Here is a 23,477-nt window from a genome sequence, read left to right as displayed (position 1 = left end):
TGTATGATATTGAATAGACAGAGGCTAGATGTATTGGTTCATGTCCTGTGAATGCACTGCTGTAATCAATTATGCTCACCCATAATCCAACCCCCAGTCAGTCGTATACTAGCAGAGCTGATCTATAATATAGATACAGCATAATGGCCCATATGTGGAGTCCTATTCCACTCTGGACAGTCACCGAGTGCAGATTGAAGATGTACACAGATTAACAAGGTACAGTATGTGGATCAGTGTCTATTTTAAAGTATCCAGAGAGGAATTAAATGAGGACAGGAGCCTGGACTTTACCCCGCAGGGAGATAAAGTACTATATCTATCAGAGTCTGATGACATCAACATGTTGAGTAGGAGAGAGATAATGATAGTTAAAGACAGAGCAAGAAGTGGGTATGTATATAAGACATGAGAGAGAGAGATGGTGTGATAACAGAAGGAAGATGCCAAACTAACACCATTACAATGCAAAATCACAAGTTGTGCATTCTTAGCTCACAAAGAAGTTCCAAATTCCTTGTGATGTTTGTTCTATAATTTGTGATGTACTGGATTCACTCTCACACTGACTATTGCTTTTATGTTAATCATGACAGAAAGGGTTGGTTTCAACTCCAGCTGCAAATTACATCCATTACACTATATTGATCTGATAGTTAATTCTATGCACAATACCACCCTCCTGTTAACGATTCGTTCTTACAGGCATATTTATCTGCAGTGTGTGTGTGTGCGCCAACCCTTTTTGTCCCCCACTGGCTCCCATCCCATAATACGACCAGACCGCACTGATGAATTATTTGCCCAGTGAGGTGTATCCACGGGAACCATGCATTCCTGACACACATCATAGAGAGAGAGACACACACACCCCCTTGAACGAGGGAGGGCGGGATAGAAGGAGCATACTGAGTGTGTGAGTGATACTGAGAAGAGGAGTGAGAAGAGTGAACCTGTAACTCAGTCTAACACACACACACAGACAGACGGAGGGATCTTTACAGCAGCAACGGAAGCAGCAGGAGCGTGGTGTGGGACAGAGGGGGATGTTGTCTGGCTGAGCTGGGACCTGTCCTCTCCCTCTCCTGTCTGTCTGATGGAGAGCAGAGGGACGCAGCACAGTGAGTACTACAGGCTGTGTGTGTGTGTGTGTGTGTGTGTGTGTGTGTGTGTGTGTGTGTGTGTGTGTGTGTGTGTGTGTGTGTGTGTGTGTGTGTGTGTGTGTGTGTGTGTGTGTGTGTGTGTGTGTGTGTGTGTGTGTGTGTGTGTGTGTGTGTGTGTGTGTGTGTATCCAGAAGATATAGATTGAGGTAGGGTTTGGGGAGTTGTGAAGGGTTAAGGAAGAGAGACAATGATCGAGAGGAAGAGATCGAAATTGTTGGTGTTGCTGTGTGCCCAGCTAGCACACAGCATATATTTCTTAGCACTTGGTGAAGGCGGGGTTGACCTATGGTTATTTTTCATACAACCTTCCCACAATGTTCTGGGAATGGTGCAGGATAGTTGCTTGGCTTTGGAACATTTCTCAGGACATTTAAGGAACGTGACAAAATAACATGATTTTCTTGGTATTTCGTTACTTTAACAGAACATTTCAAACATGGTTACATTTAATATATTTTTTTGTCATGTTCTAGGATTGTTCGCCTACTGGTTTGACATTGAGAATTTTCTCAATTAGTTCAGAAAATGTGAAGAAACAATGTTCTCCTGTTGGAATTTCAATACTTCAGCAAAACGTTTCCAACAGATTTCCTCATGGTTCTATTTTAAGTAATGTTCCCCAAAAAATGTAACAACGTTGAGAAACAATGTTCTTCAGGTTTTCTTGTGGTTCTATTTAATGTCATGTTCTCAGAATATTAAGAAAACGTTCCATAAAAACGACACGAAAACATTAGTAATGTTCAAATAACTTTTTAATTATTATATTGAAAATCCTATACATTCCGTCCTCTGCATCAACAAAACTCTCTCTATCCTATATCTTGTTAAGTGTGTTCAGGTGTGTTGGTCGAGCCCACTAATTGTCCACACCTGATTTTAATGAGTGCTTGTTTCCTTTGAAATGGGGTCTGTTTGAATAGACCAAAATGAACAGCTTAGTATGAGTTAAAAAAAATACTAGCTCCATCCTGGTGGTGCAGTGGACTATTTCCATGGATAGAGAACAGAAGATCATAGGTTCAAATCTCACTGATGCTGTGCCACAAATTATTAATGCCTAAGCAAATTCATTTCCATGTGTCCGATCTGTACCTGGAGTTCAAAACGTTAACCTAAGCTAGCAGTGCTATTGAAAAATTCCATGAATGTTTTATGGAAGTTATACAAAAAAAACTCAAAATAACCTCTAATTTCTGTTCTCAGAACATTAACAAAACCTCCCAGGAAAACATTCAGGAATCCATAGTAAAATGTTCTCAGAACCTCCCGGCAACCTAAAAATTAACGTTCCCAGAACATGTTTAAAAAACTTTCAGCTTTACCGGTCAGGAAACGTATGACTTCGTTCCCAGAACCAGTGGGAAACCAAAGACGTAGGTTCCCACAATTTCCAAGGAACCAAATGTGCTAGCTGGGTATGTAGGAATATATATGGTGACTGCTGTGCTACTTCCTGAGAGCATTGGCAGAGAGAGGCATGGAATAATCTAACGGGGTATGCGTGCATACATTGAAGGGTATGTTTTTTTCTAGTGGAGGAGGAGAGGGATATGACTCCAGTTTTTTGTATGCTGACTTTGAGGTGTGTGTTGTCTGTGTTCTGCAGGTGAGCTGATAATAAGGTGTGTGGGGTCGAGGTGAAAGAGGAGTTCGCTGGGAATCATGCGATTGGACAGCGATGTTTACCTGCATCATGTGACTACACAGAGAAGATTATACTATAGGGTCTCCATTATGGCTGTTGTGATGTGTATCTCTCTCCTCCTCTTCCTGCTCCTCCTTTTCCTCTCCCTCACTCCTCTCCTCCATCTGCATGCCTTCCCCCTGGCCACAGAGGCACCACCTCACCCACACACAGACACACAGACAGATGTACAGGTTTCACACAGCCCTTTAGGGGCCTCCTGGGCTCTGGTAGGCCTCAACGCTGGAGCCAGAATGGCCGACTCTCTGGGTTGGTTTCCAGGGCTGAGGGGCTCCATACTGGAACCTGAGGAAACTGAGAAACAGGACTACACAGACGAGTTTCAAGGAACTATCGGTGAATACCATGATTTGCTGGAAAGCCCTGAGCAGTCACCTAAAACTGTCCCCAGACAAACAGGGCCGGAGACATTCAGATTCACAGAGGCAGACAGTGTCACTGCATGGATGGAAATCAAACCTCCAATTGGGACCTTATTTAGGAATGGACTACCAGACTGGATCCAGGATGGAGATCCTGAAAACAAGCTGAAAGAGAGCAACACCAGGGAGAAGGCTGGATCCCCATTAATAACTTCACAGGATGGACAGACTCCTCTGATATATCTGTCACTCCCACAGAATGGAGATAGTATTGGTAGACCAACACCCATCCTCTTTCGCTCTGACTATACAGAGACCCCAGGCTTTAATCCACTCACTAGGCCTACTTTACCAACCCCAGTGACAGCACAGCTAGGCTCCACTACTGACCCGAACCAAGACCAACCCATAGCCTTGGCCACAGACAAAGGGTTGCTATCTCTGGACCAACCAGCCACCCCACAAAGAGACATGATGGAAGGAGATATCGTGATGGAGACTGGAGACTTCTCAGAATTGGAGGACTACACAGAAAACCTCACAGATACAGGAACAGACACAGGTAAGACGAACTTCTCAAATCCAACCCCCATTCCCGTCTAATAGTTATATGTCCGCTTTTACAATACCCTCAGGATGTTAGTAAGAAAGAATAGGATATTGATCAGAAATAATTGTCCTATTTTTCTATTTTGTACAACACTGGTGGTGAATTAACTGATTTACTGTGGAAGTGTGACGAGTATCCCCTTATATATTTTCTCTTCATGACATGCTACCTCTGACGTCAGGAAATGTGTACATACCTCTGTAGCAGTACATGGTAGTGGTAGTATGTTTTCTGTTGAAGTGTGTGTTGGAAAGCGATGGGACTTGCCTGCTCTGTGTCTTCTCTGTGCCACAGTGTGTGTGTGTGTGTGTGTGTGTGTGTGTGTGTGTGTGTGTGTGTGTGTGTGTGTGTGTGTGTGTGTGTGTGTGTGTGTGTGTGTGTGTGTGTGTGTGTGTGTGTGTGTGTGTGTGTGTGTGTGTGTGTGTGTGTGTGTGTGTGTGTGTGTGTGTGTGGTATGTATTCTGCCAGCAAACACGGTTGTTTTATATTCACAGGGCAGTTTACTCAACGCCTCCTCATCTCCCACTCCTTCAATCCCCGTTCTCTTCTCCCCTCTTTCAATCCCCCCTTCATCTCCCATTCATCTCTACCACTCCCTCTCTCTCCTCTGTCACAGACACACTATCTCCCTCCCCTGCTGTCCTGTCTTCTTAAACAGCTAAACTGAGGGAGACTGTGAATGAATTCCATGTGAATAACAGTAAATGAGATGAATGGCAAAACATAGCTGGACTGGTGGTTGTGGGACATCCCGGAGTTGCCTCTTCACTGTTGACGTTGAGGCTGGTGTTTTGCGAGTACTATTTATTGAAGCTGCCAATTGAGGACTTGTGAGGTGTCTGTTTCTCAAACTAGACACTCTAATGTACTTGTCCTCTTGCTCAGTTGTGCACCGGGCCTCCCACTCCTCTTTCTATTCTGGTTAGAGCCAGTTTGCGCTGTTCTGAGAAGGGAGTAGTACACAGCGTTGTATGAGATCAGATACTCAACTAGTCTAAAGAAGGACAGTTTTATTGCTTCTTTAATCAGAACAGCAGTTTTTAGCTGTGCTATCATAATGCAAAAGGGTTTTCTAATGATCAATTAGCCTTTTAAAATGATAAACTTGGTGTCACGATCGTCGTAATGTGGAAGAGAGGAGGACCAAGGCGCAGCGTGATACGAATACATACTTCTATTTAATAAACGAAGAGAAACACTAAACAGACTAATACAAAACGAACGTGAAGCTATAAATGACAAGTGCAGACACAGGCAACTTACATATAGACAATAACCCACAATACAAAACAGGCTACCTAAATATGGTTCCCAATCAGATACAACGCAAAACACCTGTCTCTGATTGAGAACCATATCAGGCCAAACACATAGAAATAGACAAACCAGACAATAAACATAGAATGCCCACTCAGATCACACTCTGACCAAACAAAGCATAAAACATACAAAGCAAACTATGGTCAGGGCGTGACAGTACCCCCCCCCCCCCCCCCCCCTCAAGGTGCGGACTCCGGCCGCAAACCTAAACCTATAGGGGAGGGTCTGGGTGGGCATCTGTCCGCGGTGGCGGCTCCGGCGCGGGACGTGGACCCCACTCCACCATAGTCATAACCCGCTTTGGTGGCGCCTCTGGAGCGGGGACCCTTGCAGCGGGTCCCGAACTGAAGACCATCCTAGAGGGCGCCACTGGACGGAGGGGCAGCTCCGGACTGAGGGACAGCTCCGGACTGAGGGGCAGCTCAGGACTGAGGGGCAGCTCAGGACTGAGGGGCAGCTCCGGACTGACGGGCAGCTCCGGACTGAGGGGCAGCTCAGGACTGAGGGGCAACTCAGGACTGAGGGGCAGCTCCGGACTGACGGGCAGCTCCGGACTGGCGGGCGGCTCTGGCGGCTCCTGACTGGCAGGCGGCTCTGGCGGCTCCTGACTGGCGGGCGGCTCTGGCGGCTCCTGACTGGCGGGCGGCTCTGGCGGCTCCTGACTGGCGGGCGGCTCTGGCGGCTCCTGACTGACGGATGGCTCTAATGGCTCAGGACAGACGGGCAGCTCAGGCGGCGCTGGACAGACGGGCAGCTCAGGCGTGCCGAGGCGCACTGTAGGCCTGGCGCGTGGTGCCGGAACTGGTGGTACCGGGCTGGGGACACGCACCTCAAGGCGAGTGCGGGGAGAAGGAACAGGGCATACTGGATTCCCGAGGCGCACTATAAGCCTGGTGCGTGGTGCTGGCACTGGTGGTACTGGGCTGGGGACACGCACCTCCGGGCGAGTGCGGGGAGGAGAAACAGGGCGCACAGGGCTCTGGAGACCCACAGGAAGCCTGGTGCGTGGTGTAGGCACTGGTGGTACTGGGCTGGTGCGAGGGGCTGTCACAGGCGGACTGGTGCGTGGAGAAGGCACCGGATAAACCGGACCGTGGAGGCGCACTACAGGTCTCGAGCACCGAGCCTGCCCAACCCTACCTGGCTGAATGCTCCCCGTAGCCAGGCCAGTGCGGCGAGGTGGAATAGCCCGCACTGGGCTGTGCTGGCGAACCGGGGTCACCATGCGTAGGGCTGGTGCCATGTACCTCGGCCCAAGGAGACGCACTGGTGACCAGATGCGTAGAGCCGGTTTCATGGCCCCTGGCTCGATGCCCAATCTAGCCCAGCCGATACGAGGTGCTGTTATGTACCGCACCGGACTATGCCTGCGCACCGGGGACACCGTGCGCATCTCTGCATAACACTGTGCCTGCCCGGTCGCTCTCTCTCCACGGTAAGCACGGGGAGTTGGCTCAGGTCTCCTATCTGGCTTAGCCACACTTCCCCGTGTGCCCCCCCCCAAGAAATGTTTGGGGCTGCCTCTCTGGCTTCCAGCCGCGCTTACGTGCAGCCTCCTCATACCACCGCCTCTCCGCTTTTGCTGCCTCCAGCTCTGCTTTTGGGCGGCGATATTCACCAGCCTGTGCCCAGGGTCCCTTAACGTCCAGAATCTCCTCCCAAGTCCATTTCTCCACAAAGCGCTGTTCCTCCGTTTCACGCTGCTTGGTCCATTGATGGTGGGTTATTCTGTCACGATCGTCGTAATGTGGAAGAGAGGAGGACCAAGGCGCAGTGTGATACGAATACATACTTCTATTTAATAAACGAAGAGAAACACTAAACAGACTAATACAAAACAAGAAAACGAACGTGAAGCTATAAATGACAAGTGCAGACACAGGCAACTTACATATAGACAATAACCCACAACCCACAATACAAAACAGGCTACCTAAATATGGTTCCCAATCAGAGACAACGCAAAACACCTGTCTCTGATTGAGAACCATATCAGGCCAAACACATAGAAATAGACAAACCAGACATACAACATAGAATGCCCACTCAGATCACACCCTGACCAAACAAAACATAAAACATACAAAGCAAACTATGGTCAGGGCGTGACACTTGGATTAGCTAACACAACGTGCCTTTGGAACACAGGAGTGATGGTTGCTGATAATGGTCTGTACGCCTATGTAGATATTCCATTAAAAAACTGCTGTTTCCAGCTACAATAGTCATATACAACATTAACAATGTCTACACTGTATTTCTGATCAATTTGATGTTGTTTTAATTTAATGTACAAATAATGTGCTTTTCTTTCAAAAACAAGGACATTTCTAAGTGACCACAAACTTTTGAACAGTAGTATGTGTATATATATATATGTGTGTGTGTGTGTGTGTGCGTATGTATATACAGTTGAAGTCGGAAGTTTACATACACTTAGCCAAATACATTTAAACTCAGTTTTTCACAATTCCTGACATTTAATCCTAGTAAAAATTCCCTGTTTTAGGTCATTTAGGATCACCACTTTATTTTAAGAATGTAAAATGTCAGAATAATAGTAGAGAGAAAGATTTATTTCAGCTTTTATTTATTTCATCACATTCCCATTGGGTCAGAAGTTTACATACACTCAACTAGCATTTGGTAGCATTGCCTTTAAATTGTTTAACTTGGGTCAAACATTTTGGGTAGCCTTCCACAAGCTTCCCACAATAAGTTAGGGGAATTTTGGCCCATTCCTCCTGACAGAGCTGGTGAAACTGAGTCTGGTTTGTCGGCCTCCTTACTCGCACGTGCTTTTTCAGTTCTGCCCACAAATGTTCTATAGGATTGAGGTCAGGGCTTTGTGATGGCCACTCCAATACCTTGACTTTGTTGTCCTTAAGCCATTTTGCCACAACTTTGGAAGTATGATTTGGGGTCATTGTCCATTTGGAAGACCCATTTGCGACCAAGCTTTAACTTCCTGACTGATGTCTTGAGATGTTGCTTCAATATATTCACATAATTTTCCTTCCTCGTGATGCCATCTATTTTGTGAAGTGCACCAGTCCCTCCTGCAGCAAAGCACCCCCACAACATGATGCTGCCATCCCCGTGCTTCACGGTTGGGATGGTGATCGTCGGCTTGCAAGCCTCCCCCTTTTTCCTCCAAACATAACGATGGTCATTATGCCCAAACAGTTCTATTTTTGTTTCATCAGACCAGAGGACATTTCTCCAGAAAGTACAATCTTTGTCCTAATGTGCAGTTGCAACCCGTATTCTGGCTTTTTTTATGGTGGTTTTGGAGCAGTGGTTTCTTCCTTGCTGAGCGGCCTTTCAGGTTATGTCGATATAAGACTCGTTTTACTGTGGATATAGATACTTTGTACCTGTTTCCTCCAGCATCTTCACAAGGTCCTTTGCTGTTGTTTTGGGATTGATTCGCACTTTTCGCGCCAAAGTACGTTTATCTCTAGGAGATAGAACGCGTCTCCTTCCTGAGCGGTATGACGGCTGCGTGGTCCCCTGGTGTTTATACTTGCGTACTATTGTTTGTACAGATGAACGTGGTACCTTCAGGCGTTTGGAAATTGCTCCCAAGGATGAACCAGACTTGTGGAGGTCAATGTGGAGGTCTACATTTTTTTTGAGGTCTTGCTTTATTTCTTTTGATTTTCCCATGATGTCAAGCAAAGAGGCACTGAGTTTGAAGGTAGGCTTTGAAATACATCCACAGGTATACCTCCAATTGACTCAAACTTTGTTAATTAGCCTATCAGAAGCTTCGAAAGTCATGACATAATTTTCTGGAAGTTTCCAAGCTGTTTAAAGGCACAGTCAACTTTGTGTATGTAAACTTCTATCTCACTGGAATTGTGATACAGTGAATTATAAGTGAAATAATCTGTAAGCAATTGTTGGAAAAATGACTTGTGTCATGCACAAAGTAGATGTCCTAACCGACCTAACCAAAACTATAGTTTGTTAACAAGAAATTTGTCGAGTGGTTAAAAAACAAGTTTTGATGAGTGTATTTAAGTGTATGTAAACTTACGACTTCAACTGTATGTTGGGTATAGGGTGTATATTTGTGTTGTATTGTACAGGGCACATTTGGAAATGAGACCTAAATCTCAACATGACTTCCCTGTTAATAAAATAAAGATAAAACAAACACACGCACATGTAACAGTTTAGCTTCCGTCCCTCTCCTCGCCCCTACCTGGGCTCGAACCAGACACACTCTGCACACATAGACAACAGCCACGCTCGAAGCATCGTTACCCTTCATGCCACAAAAGCCGTGGCCCTTGCAGAGCAAGGGGAACAACTTCTTCAAGGTCTCAGAGCGAGTGACGTCACCGATTGAAACGCTATTAGCGCGCACCACTGCTAACTAGCTAGCCATTTCACATCGGTTACACTCACCTCCCTTTTGACCTCCTCCTTTTCCGCAGCAACCAGTGATCCGGGTGAACAGCATCAATGTAATAGTTTCACCTTCCGTCCCTCTCTGGGCTCGAACCAGGGACCCTCTGCACACAGACAACAGTCACCCTCGAAGCATCGTTAAGAGGAGGGACCCATCGCCCCACAAAAGCCGCGGCCCTTGCAGAGCAAAGTGAACAACTACTTCAAGGTCTCAGAGCGAGTGACGTCACCGATTGAAACGCTGTTAGCGCGCACCACCGCTAACTAGCTAGCCATTTCACATCGGTTACACACACACACATGCATGTGAAGAGGAGGGACCAGAGGTCTTGTCACAGAGCTCCTATTCCTGTACTGTATTTACTGTATTTCTCTATGAAGAGGCAGTAGGCAGGCACATAGGGAATAGAAGCGTCTACATCATTCAGATGGTATGTAATCATAGGGGACAGACATATGGAAAGGGTATGTGCACCTACAATAGTATGTAATAAATTATGTAATGTTAGTGAGTGTGCCAGTTTCTGCGATCTATAAATAGTTCACAAATGAGAAAAGCAATGGGGTCAACACTACCTAATCTGCCCACACAGTCTCTCTTTCCCTCCTTTGCTCTCTCTACCCTGGCTCTCTCTCTCTCTCTGACCCAGTTAGAGATTCCCAGTTACAAGCATGTACTTTTGCAATAGATTACACCACACTCGCTGATGTTTCACCCTATGAAAGCCCTCAGATCTGGGGATAGGGGCAAGGAGTTGATTTGGGCATCAGTTTCAACCATCTTTGTTTCTGTTTTACAGGTGTGTCTCCAGAGGAGGTGTGGCCTAAGTCAGCCACCAATGAGACACCTATCCTCGACTGCAGCCTGGAGACCAAGGCCACACCCTGCAACACAAATCAATCCTGGAGCCCTGTTTACCCTGATGACATCATCTCAAATAAATCCCAGCGCCCCATTCTGTCTCTAACCCCTCCTCTCTTCGTGCCTCTGTATTCTGATTGGAACTCAGCTCTGGCCACCTGGGGCTTTGCCTGGGAGGTCCACATCTACGGTCTGGGATCTGTGTTCGCTGCATTAGGTCTGATATCTGTACTCTGCCTGTTAGGCCTGCCCCTGCGCTGCCCCCCGGGAAGCCCCTACTTCACCCTGCTGCATCTGTTCCTCCTGGCCACTGGAGGCACTAGAGCATTCACTCTGCTGTATGATGCTTATAGTCACCAGGACCGCCTGTCTGCTCTGGGCTCTCTCCTACTTTCTGAGCTACCCTTACCCTGCCTCACCTCTGCCTTCTCCCTCTCCTTCCTCCTCCTCTCCCTCCGCTCTCGCATGCACCTCTCCCTCCCTTTCTCCCTCTCTCTCTCCCTCCCTCTCTCAGCTCTGCCCCGGCCCTGTCTCTTGTTCTCCCTCTCCCTGTTGCACTTTGGGGCCTCCCTGGGCTCCATAACTCTCTTCCATGTCTTCCCCAGCCTCCCTGTCCTCCTCCTACTCCCCCAGGGAGTGTTCATCCTCCTCTGCCTCCTCCTCCCCTGCTCCTTCCTCCTCTTCTACTGCTTTGTACGACAAGACACCAAGCATGTCCAACGGCTGAGTGATGGTGAGGGAGAGGTAACAGGTTCCCCGGTGTTGGTGGGGCGGCCGTCCCGCTGCCCATTCGCTGAGGCTGGGGAGTGGAGCAGGGCGGCAGGGGCTGGGGTGGGAGGGTCTCTGTGCCTGTTAAGCTGTGGGGGGCTCCAGCTGTATGGGATGTTACATGCAATGGGGTTTGGAGGGGTGAGTGCTGGGGCGGGGTTTCAGCCCTGGCCTTGGTGGGGCTACCAGCTGGGCTGCAGGCTCTGTGAGGTGGGGGTGTGTCTGTCCTTGTCAATCATCGGCACTCATCCCCTCCTCTTCTGTTGCTCCAACTCTTACTCCTGCCCCTGGACTAAACCCAACTGCAACCCCCGTCCGGGGTCCTGGGTGCAGCTGCCCTGTGCCTCACCCTCAGGGGGGCCTAGCCACCCCATTCCCCCCTCCCCAGCCCTCCCCCCTCACTACCCCTGGTCCCTGGGGCAGGAAGAGAAGCTGGTGGTGTGTGATGTCATCAGTAAGCGCCAGTCCGAAGCGTTCCCCCTTTATACACTAATGGACCCCCCCTCAAACGGACTGAACCTGCATCCTAACCCTAACACCCACCCTGGCCAGACCAGAGCCTCAAGACACCCCCACCTCCCTGACCCTCCCAGCCCACCATGGATGCCTCAAGCTGGGGTTGCATCCCAGGGCTCTTCCCAGGCTAGTCTAGTTCTGGACACTGACTCCACAATGTACCTGCACCCCCCCTCTCCAATTGACCTGTCCCGGAGCATAGACCAGGCCCTGTACAGTGAAACCCTGTTCCCCCACAGTCTCTTCAGTCATCCCAGGCTACTCCACGCATCCTCCAGCCTCTCCCTGAACTCCCCTGGCTCCCACCTCAGCCAGAGTGCCTCACAACCTGGACACAGCTCAGCCGACAGCTCCCTCTACCGGACCTCTTCCTGTAGAGATGTGGATATGTCTCCTACACGGCCTCCCCAGCCAGGGTGCATCCTCCCAGGCCACGGCGATCCCATCTCTCCCCCTGAGCGCTGGTGGAGAGGTAGTAACTCCAGCTGCATGTGCCAGGAATCCCTGAGTGGGTCTTCCCAGGGTCTGTTCTCCAGCCCGGGGGCAGGAGGGGCGCATTCTCATCCCCACTCCACGAGAGGGCAGCTCCCCTCCCAGAGCAGTCTGCCCAGGATGCTCCCCAACCTCTCCCACCACAGACGCTACCGCACCCTCAGCTCCGCCTCGCAGGACAGTCGGGGGGAGGGGCGGCTGGCGGGCAGAGAGGACCTGAGTGAAAGCAGGTTGCTGGAACGGGATCTGGCCGTACAAGCGGAGTTCGTCAACGTGTGCCGACAGATCGATGCTCTTAGCGTGTGCAGTGACACTATTGACCTGTAGGTAGATACTACTGGGTTTGAACCATGAGTCATCTATGCGCCACAAGACACTGTTAGTCTGCCGAGCTAAACCAATATATTTATCTGTTATGTAAGGACATAAGGATATGATGTAAAATGCACAGAGATTATATATTGACCTCTAGAGAGATCTAAGTACTTAACTGATAAGCTAACGTTTGTGTTTGAGTGGTTAACATTGAGCTCAGTTAGCTTTTTCACTGCTACATCAGACATGTTTGGAGGCATTACTATTAGTTACAGTTTTCTGGGATTCTACATGTAGAAAATAGACATAAATTAGACTTAATTAGAAGTAAATAAAGAGATACAGTTCTGTTTGATTAGTTATAAGTGTACAGTTATAGAGTTACAATATGTGCTAAATGAAACAACTTTCTGAACCAACCAATGTAGAGTAGATTAGAACACTAATGTCAGTGTAGTGTTGACGATAGCCATAGAAATTTGCAAGATCACTTCATGCTTTAGTGGCACTTACTGAGGGAGAGTGAACATAGTGTAGCAGATGCTGTCATACTGTACATTATAGCTGTTTTTTTTATTAAAACATTTGTTCTTATAAAGCATTTATAACTGGTGCCCTACCACAAGCGTATCTGTTTAAGTCACAACAGCAATATCAACCAGGAGTTGTGTTAGAGTGTCCAAGTGCCAAATGTAGCTATGGAACCAACACCAAATCAATCTGAGAGATCTAACGTTTTTCAGACAGGAACTAATCTAACTGAAAACCAGCTCATCCTCTGATATTCACACTGACTTCAAACCTTTTTTCTACAAAGAGTATATGTGTCATACTGTACATACATCATTAAAGGCTGTGTAAAATGTTTTATTTGTAAATACAATGTACATGGAAAACATTTATACTGTATGGCATGTATCATAGACAAGGTATGATAAACAAAACAGTAAGTTTATGATGTTTGAAAACATAAGTCATTAATTGTAGTGTATGAACATAGAACAGATACACTATAGATAATACTGTAGACCTTTAGGGATTCTTCAACTCTATACATTGTCATGAGCTACAGGCCATATCACATGGAGTTGTTTCAGTTGAACTTACAGTACCTGTCAAAAGTTTGGACACACCTACTCATTCAAGAGTTTTTCTTTATTTTGACGACATCAAAACTATGAATTAACACATATGGAATCATGTATTAACCAAAAATGTATTAAACAAATTAAAATATATTTTAGATTCTTCAAAGTAGCCACCCTTTATCTTGATGACAGCTTTGCACACTCTTGGCATTATCCCAACCAGTTTCACCTGGAATATTCTTTACAACAGTCGTGAAGGAGTTCCCACATATGCTGAGCACTTGTTAGCTGCTTTTCCTTCACTCTGCCGTCCAACTCATCCCAAACCAACTCACTCTGATTGAGGTTGGGTGATTTTGGAGGCCAGGTCATCTAATGCAGTACTCCATCACTCTCCGTCTTGGTCAAATAGCCCTTACCCAGCCTGGAGGTGTGTTGGGTCATTGTCCTGTTGGGAAAACAAATGATAGTTGACTAAGTGCAAACCAGATGGGATGGCGTATCGCTGCAGAATGCTGTGGTACCCATGCTGGTTAAGTGTGCCATGAATTATAAATAAATCACAGACAGTGTCACCAGTAAAGCGCCCCCAGACCATCACATCTCCTCCTCCATGCTTTGTGGTGAGAACCACACATGCGGAGATCATCCATTCACCTACTCTGTGTCTAACAAAGACAGGCGGTTGGAACCAAAAATCTCAAATTTGGACTCAACAGACCAAAGGACAGATTTCCACTGGTCAAATGTCCATTGCTCGTGTTTCTTCGCCCAAACAAGTCTCTTCTTCTTATTGGTGTCCTTTAGTAGTGGTTTCTTTGCAGCAATTTGACCATGAAGGCCTGATTCACACAGTCTCCTCTTAACAGTTGATGTTGAGATGTGTCTGTTACTTGACCTCTGTGAAGCATTTATTTGGGCTGAATTTCTGAGGATGGTACCTAACGAACTTATCCTCCGCAGCAGAGGTAACTCTGGGTCTTCCTTTCCTGTGGCGGTCCTCATGAGAGACAGTTTCGTCATAGCGCTTGATGATTTTTGCGACTGCACTTGAAGAAACTTTCAAAGTTCTTGAAATTTACCAGATTGACTGACCTTCATGTCTTAAAGTAATGATGGACTGTCGTTTCTCTTTGATAATTTGAGCTGTTCTTGCCATCATATGGACTTGGTCTTTTACCAAATAGGGCTATCTTCTGTATACCACCCCTAGCTTGTCATAACACAACTGATTGGCTCAAACGCATTAAGAAGGAAAGACATTCCACAAATGTACTTTTAACAAGGAACACCTGTTAATTGAAATGCATTCCAGGTTACTACCCCATGAAGCTTGGTGAGTGAATGCCAAGAGTGTGCAAAGCTGTCATCGGGGAAAAGGGTGGCTAACACATTTTTGGTTATTTCATAGTTATTTCATAGTTTTGATGTCTTCACTATTATTCTACAATGAAAGAAAAACCCTTGATTGAGTAGGTGTGTACAAACTTTTTACTGGTACTGTAGGTGTTGAACATTCAACATAGTTTGGAGTTTTTTTCAGTAGTCAGCAGCAATAGTTAAAAATAGAAATAGTAATGAATTCAATGTCTGTTCATCTAGCTACCACAGATGTAAATCTGTAGTGTAAGCCTTGAGTGTGGTTTATGTTGCTATTAAACAGCTTAGGCTTGGAATAAGAAGTACAAATGGAGTGAGGAGAAAGGGGTGAAATAAGAAGAAAGTGAAAAAGGGAGAAAGGGAGAAAAGGATCGAGCGAGGGAGCAAGCATAACAAAGACCAAATTGTCCTCTGTTGGTGTGGAAAAAAGACGCTGTCACAATGTTAGTGATGACGTTATGGGCAGCAACTGATGTAATGATGTCATGTAATGTCAATCAGCTCATTGATCATGATAGGCTTACACAACATACATACACCAAATAAGGAGATCAGTAGATTTGTCAACTTCTTTATTCTGGTTTATGCAACAGCATGGTACAGCTTGAGTGAATTAAAAGCCAGAGATTGAGATCACCAGGATAGAACAAAATAAATAACACTAATAAAACATCTGATCAGCTTTTGTGTAACTTTCCACACCCAAGTTTCACTTCACACAAAAGTTAACACAACAGACAGAGTGGTTCTGTCGTTGCTGGTGGTTGACTAACAACTGATAGTGGTCTACTGTTATAAACTAGCCACAGGTCTTCTACAGGAAGAAGATTTATGGAATGGAAGATGGATAAACAACATTTCTTCACTCACTGCCACCAGGTACAGATGTAGAATCTTAATTTGAGCCAGTTTGCTACAGCAGGAAAATAATCCTGCATCAACAGAAATGTTGAATTATTAAGTGGATCACTGGAGGTTGGTGTGGTAATGGCTGGAGCGGAATAGGTGTGGAATGGTATCAAATACATCAAACATGGTTTCCATGTGTTTGATGCCATTCCTCCCCTCAGCAACCTCCACTGATGTGGATTATAATTCAAATTGACATTTTTGAAGGGGTTGATACATTTTTTGTTGGGGCAAATCAAGTCTGACATTTTAAACTGGAAATTACAAACTTTAGAAGCCTTTTTAAAACTCAAATACACTACAAGCTTGCATTTCCTGCTGTGTAAGAACATTCTCAGCAACAAAAGAGTGATCAAATTAAGATCCTACAACAGTAGTAGCAGTACATTCAGCCTGGTTAACAAGATAATTATAGAAAGACATACAGGGATGGTTTCCAGGACACACACTCTACATTGAGCATGCTTAAGTCCATGGCTAGGCTTAGTCTGTGTTCAGGAAACCAGCCCTAGTTATATTACACGGTATACAGTATTATATTGTGGCCTACATATATATTCCTTTTCTCAAATCCACTCAAGTACTACAGTATATATTTACAAATACATCATATTATTAACAGTCTACTGATAAACTAAAGACTAGGCTAAAGTCACTGTACAATTATGCTGTCATCAGATAACACATCACAAAACTTTACACAAAGACAAAACAGTATTTGGCTATCTACTTTCTATCTGTTTTGATGAGAATCCAGTGAGAGCCTGATTACAGCAATATCCACAGTGTAGACCAGTGATGTAGTCAACACACTAAACCTTGAGTCAGAGTCGAGTCCAAAGTCCCTAGGGTTAAAGTCCTTTATACTTGAGTCAAGAGTCCCTTGGTAGTGCTAAAAGCTGTGGTCCAACCATTTTAAAATCTCAATTATGTTACATTGTTGCACATTGTAAGGATATCTACATAATACAGCACTCTAATATTTGCTGTTGTAGCTACTATGTTAAATCATGCAACAAAGAGATTTTCTGACAACAAAATCACTACTGATCGAGTCCAAGTCCGAGTCCTCACTGGTCGAGTCCGAGTCCTCACTGGTCGAGTCCGAGTCCTCACTGGTCGAGTCCGAGTCCTCACTGGTCGAGTCCGAGTCCGAGTCCTCACTGGTCGAGTCCGAGTCGAGTCCTCACTGGTCGAGTCCGAGTCCTCACTGGTCGAGTCCGAGTCCGAGTCCTCACTGGTCGAGTCCGAGTCGAGTCCTCACTGGTCGAGTCCGAGTCCTCACTGGTCGAGTCGAGTCCTCACTGGTCGAGTCCGAGTCCTCACTGGTCGAGTCCGAGTCGAGTCCTCACTGGTCGAGTCCGAGTCCTCACTGGTCGAGTCGAGTCCTCACTGGTCGAGTCCGAGTCCTCACTGGTCGAGTCCGAGTCCTCACTGGTCGAGTCCGAGTCCGAGTCCTCACTGGTCGAGCCCGAGTCGAGTCCTCACTGGTCGAGTCCGAGTCCTCACTGGTCGAGTCCGAGTCGAGTCCTCACTGGTCGAGTCCGAGTCAAGTCCTCACTGGTCGAGTCCGAGTCGAGTCCTAAGTCATGAAAATCGTGACTCGAGTCCAAGTCAAGTCCGAGTCCTGGGACCTTATTTATCAATATTTTGGTAGAAATTATTATAAAAAACTTACGAAGGGAATTCAGAATGTTTAATAAGCTAGGCGTATGTCGCATGTCACTAATTCACAGGGGAGGCATTTTAACAAAAACATTTTTTATCAAAATATGTTTTTGGGCAGAAATGCCTTCTGGAACATGTGAACTTTCATGTGCCTAGCTACAAACCAAACGGAAAAGACATGCTGCCGTGAAGTGTTTATCCATGTACACGGGTAAGAGTCTAGGTACATTTTCAGATATTATACATTTCTAATTTTGTCAGAAAGTCATTTTCATTGCAAGTTAAAGCGTACTGTTAGTTAGTTGGATCATTAGCTAACATTACGTGTATGATCAGTATAGTAATATTATTAGGATATCAGAAATCCATTTGCATTGCTAGTTGTAGCCCAATGTTAGCTAGCTAGCTTTGAACCTAGTTTGTTTGCTTTAGCTTCCTGCAGATTCATACTCCAGCATTTTATGCATAGTGGCAAGCTATGACAATCCATTTGTACTGTAGCTATGGGTTGGGAATATAGTTAATTGTTTAGCTAGGTAGCTACACGTCTAAACAAGACTCCACGTCGCAAGAGAATGATTACTTGACCCATCAAGTTAGCCAGGTGTGTCTGAGGTTGATTATGGCCATTTATTGTATTTCAGGAACATGTGTACATGTATAGACAATAGTGACCCATACACATAACTAGATGTGGTTGGGGGTGGTTGTAGCATTTCTTTCACATGACCCATCAATGTAGACAAGTGTCTGGGTAAGCATCATCTAATTATACATTATTTTTATCTGGACACTTTCAAAGTCAGATTAGGATATAGGCCAAAGAGTAGATAAAGTGGATTTTTACCTTTAGGTTATCCTTATTGTAAAGAGATGGGTGGGGCTAAGGCTTATGAGGGTGTGAATGATGCGGAATAGGTGTTGACAAAGAGCTCTCCAGTAGGTGTACCATGTACCAAAACATCCAAGGGCCCTTTCCTCAAAAGTGGGGTTCCAAGTTTATCAAAGCAGAATTACTTTCCCATTGATCCTCAACTGCAGTGTATGGCTGATATACCCTTTTGTAGCTCTGAGTCTCTACTTTATTCCAATTTAAAAGTAAAAATAAAAATTTTATGTTGCTACTAGAACCGAATCAAGCCGGTGGGTCACATACGGTCAAAATAATCTCTTTAAAGCCTGTGGGGAATATACAACTCCGTACCATGAAATATAACCTACAACGGGCAAACAAAAAAATCTACGAAAAAAATATACTTTTCCGAGACTGAAATAGAGGTGCCTAGTGTCAGAGATTGAGTACAATCAAAATGTTTTACTTTGCTCACTCAGTTGTGGTTACCTGTACAAATTAAAACATAGCTACAAAGAGAGGACCATTAGGACAATTCAAGTTGCTTTAGCAATGGCAAATATACTTAAAATGAGTAGCTAGACAACTCACTAATATGCCATCCATCCTCAACAGCACCTTCCTGTAGACATATACAGCGCATTGCAAAAGTATTCATCCCCCTTGGCGTTTTTCCTATTTTGTTGAATTACAACCTGTAATTTAAATTGATATTTATTTGGATTTAATGTAATGGACATACACAAAATAGTTTAAATAGGTGAATGGAAATGGAAAAAATAACTTGTTTAAAAAAAATAAACAAAAAACAAATACGGAAAAGTGGTGCGTGCCAAAGTTGTGGAGACAAAGTTGTGGAGAACAAAGTTGTGGAGAAGTACAGATCAGGGTTGGGTTATAAAAAAATATCAGAAACTTTGAACATCCCACGCAGCACCATTAAATCCATTCTAAAAAAAATTGAAAGAATACGGCACCACAACAAACCTGCCAAGAGAGGGCCACCCACCAAAACTCACAGACCAGGGAAGGAGGGCATTAATCAGAGAGGCAACAAAGAGACAAAGAGACAAAGATAACTCTGAAGGAGCTGCAAAGCTCCACAGCGAAGATTGGAGTATCTGTCCATAGGACCACTTTAAGCCGTTCACTCCACAGAGCTGGGCTTTACAGAAGAGTAGCCAGAAAAAAGCAATTGCTTAAAGAAAAAAATAAGGAAACACGTTTGGTGTTCGCCAAAAGGTATGTGGGAGACTCCCCAAACATATGGAAGAAGGTACTCTGGACAGATGAGACTAAAATTTAGCTTTTTGGTGTCACAACTCCTACCGAAGGTGGCTTCCCTTCCTGTTCGGGTGGCGCTCGGCGGTCGTCGTCACCGGCCTACTAGCTGCCACTGATTTTTTCCTCCCCTTGTTTGTTTATTGGTTACACCTGTTTGTAGTTAGGTTGATTAGTGGGGCTTTATTACCCAGCAGGCCCGCTGGGTGTGCGGGATTGTTGTTGTCTTGTATGTCATGGTTCGTTTACGTTATATTTTCGGAACTATTTAGTTCCCCTTGTGTGTTGGGGCCTTTGGTTTTAGTGGCATTGTGTTCACCTCTGTGGTGATTAAAGTTACGCTACTCTGAACTCTCTGTCTCCTGCGTCTGACTCCTTCCTCCACTACACCCCGGGCATTACATTTGGCCATCAAGGAAAACACTATTTCTGGCGCAAACCCAACACCTCTCATCACCCTGAGAACACTATCCCCACAGTGAAGCATGGTGGTGGCAGCATCATGCTGTGGGGATGTTTTTCATCGGCAGGGACTGGGAAACTGGTCAGAATTGAAGGAATGATGGATGGCACTAAATACTGGGAAATTCTTGAGAGAAACCTGTTTCAGTCTTCCAGAGATTTGAGACTGGGACGGAGGTTCACCTTCCAGCAGGACAATGACCCTAAGCATACTACTAAAGCAACACTCGAATGGTTTAAGTGGAAACATTTAAATGTCTTGGAATGGCCTAGGCAAAGCCCAGACCTCAATCCAATTGAGAATCTGTGGTATGACTTAAAGATTGCTGTACACCAGCAATCTTTAACCCATCCAACCCATCCAACTTGAAGGAGCTGGAGCAGTTATGCCTTGAAGAACGGGCAAAAATCCCAGTGGCTAGATGTGCCAAGCTTATAGAGACATACCCCAAGAGACTTGCAGCTGTAATTGCTGCAAAAGGTGGCTCTACAAAGTATTGACTTTGGGGGGGATGAATAGTTATGCACGCTCAAGTTTTCTGTTTGTTTCACAAGAAAAAATATTTTGCATCTTCAAAGTGGTAGGCATGTTGTGTAAATCAAATGATACCAACCCCTAAAAAATCAATTTTAATTCCAGGTTGTAAGGCAACACAATTGGAAAAATGCCAAGGGGGGTGAATACTTTCGCAAGCAACTGTGCCATTGCTGTTTTGCAGAATGAACGAGTCGTGCTTTCCACATGGCCACCTTGCCACCACATTCAACAACTTATTTTGCGCATCACTTAACCCATCACCTGCAGATGAGTGGAAGCCTTTTCTGTTCACATGCTGGCTGAGGCTGCATAGTTTAACTCATTTTGGGATGGTTCTATTATGGCAATGTGGGTGCCATCCATTGCTCCGTTCATATTTGGGAACGCTGATGGCAAAGAAATCCCTATTGACTTCAACCTGTTGTGCGATGGTGTATGGACATTTTATATAACTGGTCGTTTTGCTGATGACTGCATCCAAAACATAGTCTCATCAAGTGCTGTGAGATGCCGATCGGCAAGCTCACACTGAAAAGATCCCGTTGGCAAAAACCAGAGGGTGAATAGTACTTGCATGTGCACCGGAATAGCATGTGTGTGTGCCTTTCTAAAGCAGGTCTTAAATAAAAATCCAATAAGATTGGTTTTGGGAAACGATATCTGAGGAGCCAATCTGTACTTTCTGCAAAAAAGTCCCACCGATCTCTAAAAACGCACTCTCTGCAAAATGCAGCGTGTGCCAAAAGAGCAAGCTCAGCTATCTCTCGTTCGATTTCCCATCTGTCTTTTATAGTATTTCACCTGCGCCTCTAATTTAACAAATGACTGTAGCCTACTTTATATGAATTATTATCATAAACAGATGCTCTGACATGGTCCAATTATGCAGTACCAGTCAAAAGTTTGGACACACCTGATCATTCAAGGGTTTTTCTTTATTTGGACTATTTTCTACATTGTAGAATAAGAGTGAAGACATCAAAACTATGACATAACACATATGGACTCACATAGAAACCCAAAAAGTGTTAAGCAAATCAAAATATATTTTATATTTTATATTCTTCAAAGTAGCCACCCTTTGCACTGATGACAGCTTTGCACACTCTTGGCATTCTCTCAACCAGCATTATGAGGAATGCTTTTCCAACAGTCTTGAAGGAATTCCCACATATGCTGAGCACTTGTTGGCTGCTTTTCCTTCACTCTGCTGTCCAACTCATCCCAAACCATCTCAATTTGTTTGAGATTGGTGATTGTGGAGGCCAGGTCATCTGATGCAGCACTTCATCACTCTCCTTGGTCTAATAGCCTTTACACAGCCTGGAGGTGTGCTTTGGGTCATTGTCCTGTTGAAAAACAAATGATAGTCCCACTAACTCCAAACCAGATGGGATGGCGTATCATTGCAGAATGTGGTAGCCATATTGGTTAAAAAAATCAGTGTAACCAGCAAAGCACCCCCACACCTCCTCCTCCATGCTTCACGGTGGGAACCACACATGTGGAGATCATCCGTTCACCTACTCTGTGTCTCACAAAGACACAGCGGTTGGAAGCAAACATCTCACATTTGGACTCATCAGACCAAAGGACAGATTTCCACCGGGCTAATGTGCATTGCTCGTGTTTCTTGGCCCAAGCAAGTCTCTTCTTCTTATTGGGGTCCTTTAGTAGTAGTTTCTTTGCAGCAATTTGACCATGATGTCCTGATTCATGTAGTTTCCTCTGAACAGTTGATGTTGAGATGTGTCTGTTACTTGAACTCTGTAAAGCATTGATTTGGGCTGCAATCTGAGTTGCAGTTAACTCTAATGAACTTGTCCTCTGCAGCAGAGGTAACTGCAGCAGAGGTCTTCCTTTCCTGGGGCGGTCCTCATGAAAGCCAGTTTCATCATAGTGCTTGATGGTTTTTGCGATTGCTAAATTTTCCATATTGACAGGCCATCATGTCTGAAAGTAATGATAGGCTGTTTCCCTTTGTTATTTTACCTGTTCTTGCCCTAACATGTACTTGGTCTTTTACCAAATAGGGCTATCTTCTGTATACCACCCCTACCTTGTCACAACACAACAGATTGTCTCAAACGCATTAAGGAAAGAAATTACACAAATTAACAAGGCCCACCTGTTAATTTAAATTCATTCCAGGTGACTACCTCATGAAGCTGGTTGAGAGAATACCAAGTGTGTGCAAGGCTGTCATCAAGGCAAAGTGTGGCTACTTTGAAGAATCTCAAATATAAAATATATTTTGATTTGTTTAACACTTTTTTGCTTACTACATGATTACATAAGTGTTATTTCATAGTTTTGATGTCTTTACTGTTATTCCACAATGTAGAAAATAGTAAAAATAAAGATTCACAATGGAATACAATTAAATCGGAAAAATGATTTAATTATTACTCTCACAATTTCACACATTTTCAACATACAGAATATTTCCCCCATTCATGCTTGACAAGCAGTTCCCTTATTCCGCCACTTTGCACTGTGCCTATACATCGTTATGGCTGTGCATAAATGAATGCACACTTTCAAGCAAAGTTCATAGTGATAAATCTCACACTTTGCATGGAAATGATCCCACACATGGTTTACCCACAGATTTCATAAAATGAGGCCCCCGGACTCTAGTACTACAACACTGGTATAGCCTCCATGTGCAGTCTTAAGGCGCTGTGGTTATCCCTGATTTAAGGCTAACGCTTACCTTATAGCTTATCCTAGCTTTGGTCCTCTCTACAGTAGAGCCACAC

General features: G+C 45.0%; 1 protein-coding gene across 1 annotated transcript; it reads left to right on the top strand.

The window, feature by feature from the left end:
* Positions 1 to 803: 803 nt before the first annotated feature.
* LOC139584643 (proline-rich transmembrane protein 4-like) lies at positions 804 to 15,355 on the top strand. The gene is made up of 3 exons (XM_071416725.1): positions 804 to 1,121; positions 2,774 to 3,796; positions 10,384 to 15,355. Exons 2-3 carry the CDS (start codon positions 2,830 to 2,832, stop codon positions 12,546 to 12,548), a joined length of 3,132 nt encoding a protein of 1,043 aa, XP_071272826.1. The 5' UTR covers positions 804 to 1,121; positions 2,774 to 2,829; the 3' UTR covers positions 12,549 to 15,355.
* The last annotated feature ends 8,122 nt before the right edge of the window (positions 15,356 to 23,477 follow it).

Source organism: Salvelinus alpinus, chromosome 9 (genome assembly GCF_045679555.1).
Source record: "Salvelinus alpinus chromosome 9, SLU_Salpinus.1, whole genome shotgun sequence".
NCBI classification, from domain to species: Eukaryota; Metazoa; Chordata; class Actinopteri; order Salmoniformes; family Salmonidae; genus Salvelinus; species Salvelinus alpinus.
This window is presented reverse-complemented; position numbering and strand designations above follow the sequence as displayed.